This window comes from Quercus lobata, chromosome 11 (genome assembly GCF_001633185.2).
Source record: "Quercus lobata isolate SW786 chromosome 11, ValleyOak3.0 Primary Assembly, whole genome shotgun sequence".
NCBI classification, from domain to species: Eukaryota; Viridiplantae; Streptophyta; class Magnoliopsida; order Fagales; family Fagaceae; genus Quercus; species Quercus lobata.
The window spans coordinates 11,843,862-11,858,169 of record NC_044914.1 but is presented as its reverse complement, the minus strand read 5'-3'; the positions used below and the strand labels follow the sequence as shown (position 1 = coordinate 11,858,169).

The following is a 14,308-nucleotide window of genomic DNA, read 5'->3' as shown; positions in this document are numbered from 1 at the left end:
TAGTTATTTCTAACCAAATATACAATTTTTGTTATTTTTTGATGAAAAATAAAAAAATGTATCACATAATTTTTGTTATAAGTTTTCTTAAAATTAGTATTCAATGGTTCTTTTCAAATGCATATATAATTACATGTGAGCATGCATGTGTATGTGTTTGCACGTGCACTTTGAATTCTATATTATTTCATTTTGGTCCTAAGTTGGTCCCCAAAAGAATAGATTTATGACTCTGTCCCTATCTCTCTCTTACCCTCACTCCTAGCATGCATATATGCAAATACAATATATTTGCAAGCAGCCATTAACTTTAACTGTGCAAGTCACTTATTAGTAAATAACAAATAGTAATCATTTAAAAAAAATATTATTTCAAATCTATAGCGTCGATTTTCACATCATTTTTATGTTGACTAAGCATTTATTTTCATTTTCCTTGAACCATTTAAAATTGTTTCTTCTACTTGAATCTTAATATTAGTTGAAATTTCATATTCATCGAATTTTCTAAATCATGGCACATTTAACTAATTCTTTTGACTCGAATAGCAAAAGAAAAGATCTTTTTCCATTTCCATAACTAACCAATATTTTCTTTTACTTTAAAAGATCATATAACTTTTATTTCTTAGTTTCTCTCCAATTTAGCTTCGTATATGTACTAACAAGTAACAACCTTGTTAATTTTTTGGGAAAAATATAAAATAACTTTTTTTTTTCTATTAGTTTTATTATAAATGTATCAAATAACCGTAGGAAGTGCTTTGAACTTTGAAGTTAGCCCATGTGGTAACCAAATTGATAAAGAGTTAATTTTTAGGTGTAAAATGACAAAAATGACATATTATAAGTGATTTGTATATATATATTTATCTGAGATAGAAATCATATTCTAGTTTAATCTAAGCATGTATTTTTAAAGTTTTTTTTTTTTTTTTTTTTTTGGAGATTTGAACCCTAATTTTTGTCCTCTCACCCAACTAGTTGACAATCATGCCAAAGATGTGCAGTGATAAGTGATTTGTATTCATTTCCATAATTGTGCTTATGAATTCAACTTTTTGCAAAGTAAATGTAGGACATATTTGGTTTAATTCCTAGCTTGAAGAAACTGCCTTAATTTAATATTTTTAAGTTCAACAAATTGAAATTTGCAAAAAAAATGATTTTGAGGAGGCCTTGTGTGTGAAATATATTGCTTTGTGGGTGGGTTGGATTATTTTTAAGATAGTTTGGGAATTTATTAAATATTAATTTATTACCTCGTCACCAAAAATTTGTGAATGTATTTGACGTGAAGATAATCACCGACTAGCTATTTAATGATTTGATTGATTTCTATTAAAAGCCGGTATATTGAACCTTGTGCAGAATAATTCCATGGTTTTGATTATGGTGAATAACAATACACTACACCTTCTTCCTCTCAAATACTTCCTTTACTAGTACTTGAAGCATATTCTTCTACATTATTCTTTTTTCACTTTATTTATTAATTCATGTTTCAATTTATTTATTTATATTTATTTTTAGCTTTTTTTGGCTTCAGATGCAATTGGAGAAATCTAAGGGTTGGTCCAAGAGCTAAACTAGCCAGTAGCCATAGGGCAATTTCAAGTATCTCTTACATTAAATTGTAGTTTTGAGTTGTAAAATAATTTATGTCGAGAATACTATATTTATTTATGTTGTATTGCTGTATATTTAAGTTTTAAACTTATGCTGACTGTGGTATCTTTTGTCCAAGATGTAATGCACTGAATTTTAAATCGGATTATAGTGATATATTTCCTTTCTAGTTGGTTTATCTATTATTTGGTATATAATGTTGGTGTTACCTAGCAAGTTATAATGCTTATGTTGTGTAATGTGTACACATAATACTTCAAGAAATGTTTATATCCATTGCTGGGAATTCAAAGTTGATCTCTTTCCATACTTCAAAAGCATCATCAAGCTTGGGACTACATTTACTAGACTCACGATTAATTTCATTATTCTCACGTGTAAGATCACGTCTCTTGATCTTGTACACATGCTTCTAAAGCTACTCGATTAGCTATGACACTAGGCCTATTTCCCCAATGGTGCCCCAAAGTTCCTTTGCCACCAAATTGTATAACTGTGTAGTGTTAGAGGGAATAATGGCTAAAATAATACAAATAAAAGGCCAAAATGGCCAAATATCACTATTTATTGAAATATATATAAATCTACCATTGTTTCGGAAATATATAGGGATCTACTACCTTTTTAAAACTCGAGTTTGTGTAACTTGAGTTTGCCGTGTAACTTGAGTTCTATAAGCTCGAGTTCTTCGAAAAAATTGCCTTCAAAATTACCGGAAAATTTTTTATGGAACTTGAGTACCCAAAAAGTGATAGATCTCTACGTATTTTGAAATAGTGATAAATTGATATATATTTCGGTAAATTATGCTATTGTGACATTTTGGCCAATAAAACAAAACAATGATAAATTGTGCGCAACAACAAGGGTATAAGGGACTTCTCCTTTAAAATAGATACGGTTTATAATTCACATCAAATTTATAAATTTCAAAAACATGACTGCTCTCTCTCTCTCTCTCTCTCAAAGGATCTTGAAGCAATTGGCTTGGTATTGCCACAGTAAAAATGAGAATCCAGGTGTTATTTATTTATAGTGTCTTTTGTTGGGGTTAAGTAGTCTTTTTGTGTTAGAGGTGACTTTGTTTCGAGGCCGGGGTTTGTTAGGTTTGGTCTCTAACTCTCTATTTGGCAACTTGCTGCATGTGTTTTAAACTGACTTGTTATGTTTTGGTTAATAAGAGGCACACTTATTCATTAAAAAAAAAAAAAAGACACTACGTACTATTAGATCTTAAAAAAAAAAAAAAATCATAACAGTAAAATGAGCTCTTTCCATTGAGGATCTTGTTTCCACATTCAAAGATTAATACATGATAGTGCAAACATCAAGTCTCTTAACGGCAATATGTCCAATATGCATTTGGAAAACAAAAGCTACCAATTCTTTTTTTATTTATCCACAAGTTTTGTTCACTCTCTCTTTCTTAAAAATCCAGATTTCACTTTATCTTTGTCAGGTTGATGTTTGCTTGGGTGAAGCATCGATCAATGATTAGAGAATATAATGATGGAGAGAGGAGTTAGACTTAATCCAAACTGCGAAGAAGGTTGCAAAAGCTACAAGGCTAACTAGGGGTTTCTTGTTGTGCAACACAAGTTCCACATTGCTTTGATGTTTTGACTTTTGAAGCAGTTTAAGAGCTTTTCAATGACACGGGTATTTTTTTCATTCTACTCAACCGAGAAATGGTTCCAAGATCTCATGAAACATCTAGTGGAGATGATTGAGCCATGGTTTTAGATCTGCTTAAGATGAGGGAAAAGATGGAGTCAAACAGGAAATGGGTGTTGTGGCTTTGCAAAAGCTTCCTGGGTTGGAAAGAAAGTGATCATCAAGATCCATCTTCATAAGACAGAAATGGTAAATATTGATAATTTTTATTTTCTAACTCAATACCTATACACTTTGGTAATGCTTACCATGAGAGAGTTCAGAAAGTATTTGATCCAAAGTTGCTAGTGAAACTGATGTGAGGCACTAAGCATGAAAAAACAGCAGGCGACCTAATTCTAGTGTCAGGCTAGTAGAGTCTGTACTGTCTTGAATTGCTTACTACAATAGGATGAAGATGGCTAAGCATCAATTATATTGTTCAATCTTAAAGGACCCATAAAACCCAGATTCGAGGAGAAAGACGCTACTAGTTGTAAATGTAAAATCATCATAGTGGAAGAGATGGCAAGCCATAACCGGATATCCTAAATTCAGGATTTTTACTTATTATTTTTTTAAATGAAGTCGACAAAATTAGAGCCGATTTCCAATTTTGGCAATATATCATATAGTCCTAACATTTTAGCATTAGCAACGAATCCTGAAGGGATATTGTCTCTCTTTTTCTATTGCATCTAACTTCCTACGTAGAGATTCTTCAAGAGTACTATTTTCTTTCTTTAACACTTCTTTTACTCTTTCTTCCTTATAATTTGTACTGAACTAGATACTTCTTTATTGTTTTGCTTTTCCACCATTTCTTTTAGACAATCATTACTATTGTTGATTTTTTCTATCTCATCTTTTATATCTAGCTTTCTACGTATGACTTCCTTCTTTTCACTATTTTGTCTTTCAAATTTTTCTAGTGTTTCTTTTATATGTATATATATATATATATATTCATCAAAACAAATTAGGTACATCCGTACATATACTTTTCCACCTAAGGAGAAAATCTTGTATGAACTGGACGCATAGCATAAGGTACTTTGCCCCACCTGAGGCGGATATAAGTCCTCCCATCAAACCTCAAATGGTTGCAAATAGTAACAGCGTGCATATGCTGGGTCAGAAAAGAGTTAGATTCTAATATCAGTTGAGTAGACTGGACTAGGATCCTGGAAATGTATCACACGCCCATCCCAGAGATTGACCTTGACTGGTTCTACTTCTACTTAGTACTTACCCACTATCCAAAATAATAATAATAATAAAACAAAATATATAAACAATTATACCGCCTTAGGTGCTGCAAGGTTGTCTGAATATTGTTCAGTTACTTCATTGTTAGGAGATATATGCGCACTTGTTTAAGTGATTATTTACCAGCTAGACTTGTCCTTTCTTGTAAGACAATGCCATCAAATTTGTATATGTGATTTTCAGAATTCACAACACATCAATTTGAGGAATTGTTTGATAGAATTGTACCGGTCTACTAGGTTCTTCCTTTTTTATAAGGAAGACTGAGAGGCATCAAGCAATGGTCAAAGGAATGTCCTTCCAAGGAGAAATACTTTACTTTGAACTAGAAATTTTCCAAAACAAGTTGAAAATATGGGGCAAAAGAGAAAATTTTCAAATCTTTGAAAACAAGTTGGAAATATGGAGGAAAAAGATAAAGAACTTAGTTGAATCAATAAAGTAAAAGACAAGCATAACTGAGGGAGGTAGATCCATCCCTTTCTAAAGTGGCTCTTCCAGAATTAATAATAATCATATGCGATTAGGCATATGATCATATACTTAAAACAAGTACTTTATTTTAAGTACTTTAGTTGAGGTAATGCCATTCATTTAGGAGAAGAAGAGAGGAAATAATGACAGAGACTGCTGTAACCCTTGTCATCGACAAGTTGTTCCAGTTGCTTGTCCAAGAAGCAAATCTGCTAAGAGGTGTCCATAAGGAAATTGTGGGTATTAGAGATGAACTGGAGAGCATCAGGTGTTTCCTCAAAGATGCTGAAGCAAGGACAGAGAAAGGAGACCTCCACGATGGTGTGAAAACTTGGGTGAAACAAGTGAGGGAGGCAGCCTATCATATTGAAGATGTTATAGATGAATACATTCTTCATATTGCACAGCATCGTCATGAGAAAGGATTTGTTGCATTCCTCCACAAAATTGGTAGCTTACTGAAAAATCTAAAACCACATCATGAGATAGCCACTAAGATTCAAGATATTAAAATATTAGTCTGTGATATCAAGGAACGAAGTGAAAGATATGGCTTTAATTCCTCAGAGCAAGGATCACGAACCAGTGCAACAAATGCTACATGGCATGACCCTCGAGTGGGTTCCCTTTTCATTGAGGATGGTGAAGTTGTGGGCATTGAATCTACAAGGGATGAGCTCATAAGCTGGTTGGTAGGGGGCCCCTCTAAACGCTCAGTGATTTCAGTGGTAGGCATGGGCGGAATTGGTAAGACCACTCTTGCCAAGAAAGCATATGAGAATGATTCAGTGAAGGGACACTTTGACTGCCGTGTTTGGATCACTGTGTCTCAGTCATACAACATGAAGAAGATACTCATGACAATGACAAAGAATATCTACCAGGCAAAAAATGAAAGAGCTCCAGGGGAAATATACATACTGGATGAGATCATGCTAATTAGCCAGCTCAGGGAATATTTACAGCGAAAGAAGTATGTCGTTGTTTTTGATGATGTCTGGAAGACAGAGTTCTGGGAAGTTGTGAAACATGCTTTACCCTGTAATGACAGAGGAAGCAGGATAATCATTACCACACGCAGTGATCACATTGCTGCTTCTTGTAAAGAGTTTTCATCTGATCAGGTCCACAAGCTAGAACCTGTCTCAAGAAATGGCCTGGGAATTGTTCTGCAGAAAGGCATTCCAGTCTGAGTTTCAGGGCTGTTGTCCCAGAGAGCTGGTGAGATTGTCACTTGACATTGTTAGAAAATGTGAAGGCTTGCCACTTGCACTTGTGGCCATAGGTGGTCTTCTGTCAACCAAGGAGAAGGTTCCATTAGAATGGCAAAAGTTACATAATAGCCTCACTTCTGAACTACAATGTAATCCCCACCTTACAAGTATTACAAAAATACTCTCTCTCAGTTATCATGATCTACCTTACTACCTTAAATCTTGCTTCCTTTACTTCAGCATCTTTCCAGAGGACTATTCAATTACTGATTCAAGATTATTTCGGCTATGGATAGCTGACGGCTTTATAAAAGCAAAGAAGGGAATAACATTGGAAGAGGTGTCAGAAGAAAACTTAATTGAGCTAATCCACAGGAACTTGGTTCAAGTGTCAGTTAATGATTATGAGGTACGTAAAAAGTACAGGATCCATGACCTGTTGCATGAAATCATTCTATCAAAGGCTGGAGAGTTGAATTTCTGTCAAATTTTAGAGGCAGATGACTCAAGTTTCATTGGAAAAAGTCGGTGCCTATCAATCCATGATGGTCAAGAAAATGTTTTAGAGACCATTACGTACTCTCAGGTACGTTCGATCTTTCTTTTCAACATTAATGAATTGACCAAGTCTTTCATGATTAAATTGTTTAAAAAGTTCAGGCTTTTAAGAGTGTTGGATTTTGAAGATGCTCCAATTGATTGTCTTCCTGAAGAAGTGGGTAAATTATTTCACTTGAAGTACTTAAGTTTGAGGAATACAAAAGTGAAGATACTTCCAAAGTCACTAGGTAAGCTACAAAACCTACAGACATTAAATATTCTGGAAACTCCAGTGCGTGAGCTACCAATTGCAATATTTAGGCTTTATAAGCTGAGACATCTTTTGGCCCATTATTATGACCTTGAAATTGCAAGTAGTTTGCATTCATTGCAAGGAGTGAAAATACATGATGGGCTTGGATGTTTAAAGGATTTGCAGACACTAACACTTGTAGAGGCAAATCATCAAGAAGTTGGTCTAATCAAAGAGCTGGGAAAGTTGAGGCAGTTGAGAACGTTGGGCATTTCAAATATGACTGCAGAAAATGGGAGGGCTTTGTGTGCCCCTAAAAAATATGCACCACCTTAAACTTTTGGTTGTAAGCTCAATCAGTGAAGATGAGATTCTAGATTTACAATCCCTCTCATCTCCCCCTCAATTTTTAGAGCAGTTAATCATAAGGGGAAAATTGGAGAAGTTTCCCAACTGGATTCCAGAGCTTCAGAATCTAGTCACATTAGGTTTATATTTCTCAAGGTTAATGGAAGATCCATTGAAATGCATCCTGGCTTTGCCTAATTTAATTAATCTTATCCTCAATCAAGGATATGATGGGGAACAGCTGCATTTTAAGGAGGGTGGCTTTCAAAAACTCAAAAAGCTCACGCTCAGAAATTTGGTAAAATTAAAAATGGTGAAGATAGACAGAAGAGCATTGCCCCTTCTTGAGCAACTAGAAATTGGGCCATGCCTGCAGCTGAAGGAAGTACCCTCTGGAATACAGCACCTAAAAAACCTCACAACTCTGGACTTTTTGGAGTTGTGCAGAGATTTGCACTTAGTATACAACCGGATGGAGGCCAAGATTATTGGAAAGTCAAGACCATAACTACTGTCCGTTTCAAGTATAGGATTAAAGGAGAATTATATCAAATGTACAAGCTCAGTGTCTCAGACTTGTTGGAGCGTCTGCGAGGGTGAGTCTTTGAAAATCAAACTGCCATACAGTTTCACTGAAAGACAAGGTATGACCTTCTAAGCCCTAGAACTTCTATGAAAAATTTACTAATATTATTAAATCCAATGATAAAATTCTTTACATTATATGGTTGACAAACCAAATTTCCATGCTGAAGAGAAGACTTGCATTGGCTGGCAAATTCCAACCCATGCTACAGTTGAAAATAATAACACAGCCTCTTACTTTCAAACTGTGCTCCCTTCTATTTGTTTGTACTACTATATAACAGATATTCTTGTGTTCACCACTGAAAACAGTCTGATATTAGTCTATTTTACAATTTTTTATTTTTGATAAGTAATAAGGATATAAATTCAAGAACACTGCCTTATGCAAAAAAACATTAGGCAGTGAGAAAAATACAGATAAAGAAAATTCAGAAGAGAGAAAAAAGAAAGGAAAAGATACTAAATACAAAGGAGAGAGCTAAGGAACATAGGGAGAGAGTCACCAAAGGTGATTCCCCAAGCCCTAGACCAATCAAATAGGGAGCCACTGAAAGAAGCCAATAATTAGTCTATTTTACAATAGGATCTATAAGTGTTTAGACTTTGGCCAGCACAATGGATGATTATCAAAAGTTTTATTTCATTCAAGGATTTCATTCTTGTTAAAGATATTGGGTTTATGTTAATGTAATAGCCCAAGAGGCCCAACATATTGTAAGCCCATATAGGGCTAACCCTAGCTCTCATATATACCCTACTAGGGTTCATTGTAATCCACAATTGAGAATACAGTAAATATGTAGCCCCAACATATTGTACTTTAGTTATGTAATATATTATAAACCCGGTTTAAAACACTATTATTATTTTCGTGTGTATTCTAATAAGTATTACTATTTACTCAAAAAAAAGAATAGGGATATTTATCCTATATTGGTTGTGTGTGTCTAGTGTCCGCTGTTTATAAACCCAGTCTACAGCTACAAAGGTTAAACCGTTTTGTAGTTGTACTCTGATTATATAATGTATTATAAACCCAGTTTAAAACACTATTATTATTTTTGTGTGTGTTCTTATAAGTATAACTATTTACTCAAAAAAAAAAAAAAAGAGCTTTATCCCGTGGACGTAGGCCGTAGACCGAACCTTAAGGTCCTCTTGTGTTCTTCTCTCTTTTTTGCTTCCACTTCTTTGAATTATTTTATTCTTTTCCTTCAACTATTCTCACATGTAACAGTTTTGAGGACCTTGAAACTAAGACTTTATAATAATGGTTTGTAAGTTCAGTGTGAAAATGTGATAATATTTTACTAATGCATTCCTTCCACACTTAAGTTGCATTGTAATAGGCTGTACATCTGAGCACTTAAGTACTAACCTGCTGACAATAACTAAGACTGCATTTGCCCCTTTTTGTGCTATGCAACCTAATATTTTGAATTTCTTTGTAGTACCCTTTTACTGTTGGCCAAATCTATTACATTCTCTTTTGCTCATATCACACTATTTTAATCGTTAGGCTCTATATACGAATGTGGATTACTCAAGGATTTATAATGCCGGATCATGCAGGATTCATGTTTCCCAATCAATCATACAGGACACAGATATATAGAAGTTTCCATATTGAGGTAGGATGTTGTTCTTCCTGTTTAAGTTGCTGCTAATGTTGACTTTGTTGTAATGTTTTTGTCATTGGTAATGTTAAGTGTGAATTTCTTAAACAGTTAAATGTATATAATCTCAATCTTCAAGTGAATGACTCCATTTTTAGTGAATAATGCATTATTGAACAAGCTTTAATGAATGATATCTTTACTGAACAAACTTTAATGAGTGTAATGAAGGTTCATTCTTTTATCTCTCTACTATAGTTAAAGAGAAAAGGTGTTTATCTTCTTTGTCTCAAACAGTGCTTACATGCCTTCTGATCCATGGTTTGTAGAGTGAGTAGTGGAATCTGGTTTCTACCACAAGGAATAAAATGCCATGGCAGGAAGGACAAGCATGCTCCTAGCAAAGACCAGATAACAAATCTAACTAATTATCCATTTAGTACTCATGATGATTGTTAAGCAAAGTTCAAGTTGTTTTCTCTTCACTCTCTTACAATTGGCAAAACACAAATGCAAAAGAACATTCAACCATCAGCATTTACCTATCCAAAAAATAAAAGGAACATTCAGCCATCAATAATTAGCTTTCATCATTGGAGAAAAGAATTACTGCAACATCAATTAAATACATTGGTATACGTTATAAATTTATAACCCACAGAGAAAAAGACCGTTTGTCCTAAATTTTCACTTGAAGAAAACTAACAATATCAGCATTTAACAACCCAAAAATCAATAGCTTACCTGCTCAGCTCTACTCTGTCCAATTGCCAATTATGTGATCTAACAATCCCAAAACTTTCTTCATAGCCTCATCACCACTAACATCCCAAACCAAACCCAAAGCCTCATTCAACTCCATTGCTTCCCTAATCCTTGCCTCTCTCAACAAACCCCTATAAACCCACTTCCCCAAATCTCTTCCTGGCACCAAATTCACACCCACCATCTCCCTCAAAACCTTCAAGGCCTCAAAAACCATACCTTTCCTGCAAAACCCATTAACAAGAATCCCACAAACCTTCAAATCCAACGCACAGGGAGACCCTGGCCTCACCATCCAGTTGAACACTTTGAAGGCCTCTCTAGCCTTGTGGTGCTTGAAATAAGAGGCAATGAGCATTGTTGTGAGGTCACTGAGATGGGTTTGTGATATTTTCGGGTTGTGTTTGAGGAAAGTGAGGAGGGACATGGAGAGAGCCATGTCTGGTTGGGAAATGAGAGAGTGAATGAGAATGGAAAAGGAGAGAGATTTGGGAGGTGGGTCCGTGAGGAGAGCTGTGGTGGTGAGGTGGATTGCGGTGGAGAGGTGGTTTGAGAGGCAGAGACGTGGGAGGAGGAGGTTGATTTTTGTGAACTGTTCTTGGGTTAGACTTGCATTGGTGGCGGCGGTGGTGGTGGTGGGATTTGATGGTTCAGTAGAAGAAGAAGAAGAGAAGGGTGAAATTGACGGTTGGAAGAGAAGAGAGATGATGGGTTTCGAGGGAAAGTAGAGAGGTTGAAGATGTTTGAGGTTGAGTGAGTTCATTCTCAATAATGCTACTGAGCTGCTTTTACAGTGTGTGATATGATATGTTCTCTTCTATTCTATAGTACTGTGAAAATTCAGAGGCAACATCTTTTTGGGAAATTAACACGCACACAAAGGTCAGCATCTTATATATATATATATATATATATATATATATGCAACTATTTAAAAAAAAAAAAAAAAAAAAACCCAAAAGATAAGAAAGTGATATTAAAAAAATTAGATTGGTATTATTTAAAAAACTGATATTAAAAAATAAATAAATAAATAAAGCATTTTAAATCCTTTGATTTTTAGACTAAGTTTGGTATTATTTTTATTTTGTTATGAGATTTTTTTTTTGTTGAGAAAATGAGATTTTTTATTTTAATTCTCAAAGTATAATTAAAAATAAAATAAAAAAGTCATTGGGTCTATGTACACCACTAACTTGACTATTAAGAGAAAAAAAAATTATATAGAACAGAGAGCACAAACAGTTAGGAATTAACACAAACAGTTTGGAAAGTAAAAAAGTATGAGAGGTGGTACATTCACAACATTTTTATAATATTTTCATAACAAATCATAGGTAGTTAGTTGTTATTGGTTTAAATTTGAACTTAACACTAAGATTACTTTTTTGCCCCAACAATAACAACCAGTAACAACTTGCTATTTATGATTTGTTATAAAAATGTTGTGAATATATCATTTCTCAAAAAGTATTGGTAGAAATTATTAGAGCAAATGTCTAGTCTGCTCCAAAGTTGGTGATAGCATTTCAGTCATGATCTATGCTGCATTTCGCACAAATTCCTTCATTTTATGTCTAATCTATTTTGTAATATCTTCTAAGATTTTTAGGTTTTTTTTTTTTAAAAGAGAGTTTCGACTTATGAAGTTCACTCATGATAATAGTTCTTTATTATCAGACTAAGATACTAATCAATTTTTGATGTAAGTGAGGATTGAATCCCAAAACTCTTATTTTATCATTAGAAATTTTATCAGTTGAGTTAATTTAGAATCCACAAAATTCTTAAATGTTGATTTTGTAGTTTTCCCAATTCATGCTTAACATGAATTAGCACGTGTTTTAGAGTTTCCTAGCCATCCCAGAGTCTCTTGGCAGCCATAGATAGGATTTATTATTTTTTTGGGTTTTCTATCAATTCAATTTTTCATCAATAAACCCATCAAAAAAATAATAATATTTTGGAATTCCTCTTGTGAATTCAAGGGCTATAATCCCAAAGCATACGCCTTTTGTTTATTGTGGCATTTTGCCTGCATCAAAAAATACATGAACAATAATTGTTTTGTTGGCACTTATCAACCATATCAATCACGAAAGTAGACAGAATGACCTTTCTAAAAACATAATCAAACTTTATGAACCAAAAATGAAAAATATTAAACTAAAGGAGCCCAAATGAAGATAGTCACCTTTAAGAATTAAAAGTGTAATTAAGTATGTTTTTATTTTTTGGGAGGAAACGTCAATTAGAGATACTAAAATTATCCTAATCAATCAATATGTATATATATATATATATATATATATATAAGCAGAGACCTCATGCAGAAGTGTATGAGGTCTTGCCAAGTGACGCTCTAACTTTGTATTTAGCCTTTTTTTTACCTCTTTTATTAAGTTTTTCTATATTAATATGTGTTGTGATGATCCCAAGCATTTTCACTTTTTAGTTTTCTATTAAAAAGTGAGAATACACAATTTGATCAATTCACCAATATTTCATACTTATTTTCTTTTTTGATGAAGTTTCATACTTTTCTCACAACCCATAATTTTGAGAAAAGTTTGTGTTCTAGAAATTTTCGCATCACAATCCTTCAGATGGTCCCATTATTTTTTTCAAAGAAGACCTTTCTTTTGAAGAAATTGTTTAATGCAATCCTTCTATGTACAACTCTCTCTTCTTCCCTTTCCTGTCTCTTACTTTTTCCTCCCTTCTTTCCTTTTCATCTCCCTTACAACCAAACAGGATATTAGTTTCCAAATTTAGCTAATAAAAAAAAGTGTTTTGAGGATATTAATAAAAAGAGTTTGAATTTGGTAAAAATGGGTGTAAAATTCATGTTTTATACCATCCAATAAAAGATGTTACATCAGTTTTTTACTTAAAACTCAATACATCACACCGCAATTAATAACATCTTAATAAGCTTCCAATTTGGTTGAATTTTCAGTAAAGCATTATAATTGATTGAGTGTGGTTGTTCTTATTCTTTAATACGTGATAAGATAATGTGGCATGTTGAAATTGAAGGGTGTAAAACTTGGGTTTTAAACCACATCCTTATAGAATTTAATCTTTAATAAAAAATATGTAAAAACATGTTTAAGTACTGTTTTAGTCTTTAACACTTGTACTATGAATCAAAATGGTTATTAACATCTTAAACGTGTCAATTTTGTTTCTAAACTTTTGGTATTGTGTCAAAATAATCCTTATTATTAAGCAGTACATAAAAATAATTAATGTATCTAACATTAATATCAAAATAATATTTTTATGCCATCTAAGCTATCTTTTGAATTATCACGGGGTCTTTAATTAGAAAATAAAATAAAATATTTGAAAATATATTAATTGCATCTCCATAAGTAAATGAGATGTCATTTTATTAGCAGAAATTGAAAATTTCTTTTCTTTTCTTTTTCTTTATTTCTTGGCAACCAAATGGGAAAGTCTTGACTTTTTAGTTAAAGTGCTCATGAACATCATCTAAAAAACATACTATTTACCTAATTTTAAAATGAAAAAAAAAAAAAAAACAAAAGCCAAATGTCAATTTTTTTCATTATCATTATCATTTGGCATGCAATGTAAAGCCATATTCTACCATGGTTTTAAATCATCTATAAGACATGTGCATACACACTTGCCCACACCATGTTTTAATGTTGCACTATCAATGAGTAGAAGACAATGAGAGAGTTGGACATACTTTTATTTCATAGTATTAAATATGTGAACACAACACAAATTATTTGATTTCATGGTCTTGTTACTCTTTTGTAATTATTTTTTGTTTCATGATTTAAAAAAAAAATTAATCTTACCTTTTTTTTTTTTTTAGGGTGAAAAATTAATCTTACCTTGAGAAGGCTATAAATATGCAGTAAAACAACAGTTATAAATTGCACACACATAACCATTATAATTATTCACTTCAAGGAACGAGT

The 14,308-nt window shown here is 33.1% G+C and overlaps 2 protein-coding genes across 3 annotated transcripts; one reads left to right on the top strand and one right to left on the bottom strand.

Moving 5' to 3' along the window:
* Positions 1 to 4,965: 4,965 nt before the first annotated feature.
* On the top strand, positions 4,966 to 6,237 carry LOC115969171 (disease resistance protein RPM1-like). The gene has a single exon (XM_031088752.1). The coding sequence runs from the start codon at positions 5,169 to 5,171 to the stop codon at positions 6,216 to 6,218; it is 1,050 nt and encodes a 349-aa protein (XP_030944612.1). The 5' UTR covers positions 4,966 to 5,168; the 3' UTR covers positions 6,219 to 6,237.
* LOC115969172 (pentatricopeptide repeat-containing protein At3g22470, mitochondrial-like) lies at positions 5,666 to 11,188 on the bottom strand. 2 transcript variants are annotated; one of them, XM_031088753.1, is made up of 2 exons: positions 10,329 to 11,188; positions 5,666 to 6,318 (listed from the first exon to the last, which is right to left on the bottom strand). In XM_031088753.1, exon 1 carries the CDS (start codon positions 11,110 to 11,112, stop codon positions 10,339 to 10,341), a length of 774 nt encoding a protein of 257 aa, XP_030944613.1. In that variant the 5' UTR covers positions 11,113 to 11,188; the 3' UTR covers positions 5,666 to 6,318; positions 10,329 to 10,338. The 2 variants fall into 2 exon arrangements, with proteins under 2 accessions (XP_030944613.1, XP_030944614.1); XM_031088754.1 differs by lacking the exon at positions 5,666 to 6,318 and adding an exon at positions 9,084 to 10,126.
* Between the last annotated feature and the right edge of the window lie 3,120 nt (positions 11,189 to 14,308).

Coding starts and splice junctions, on each gene's coding strand:
- LOC115969171 (XM_031088752.1), top strand. CDS start 5,169: ATGACAGAGACTGCTGTAACCCTTGTCATCGACAAGTTGTTCCAGTTG.
- LOC115969172 (XM_031088753.1), bottom strand. CDS start 11,112: ATGAACTCACTCAACCTCAAACATCTTCAACCTCTCTACTTTCCCTCG.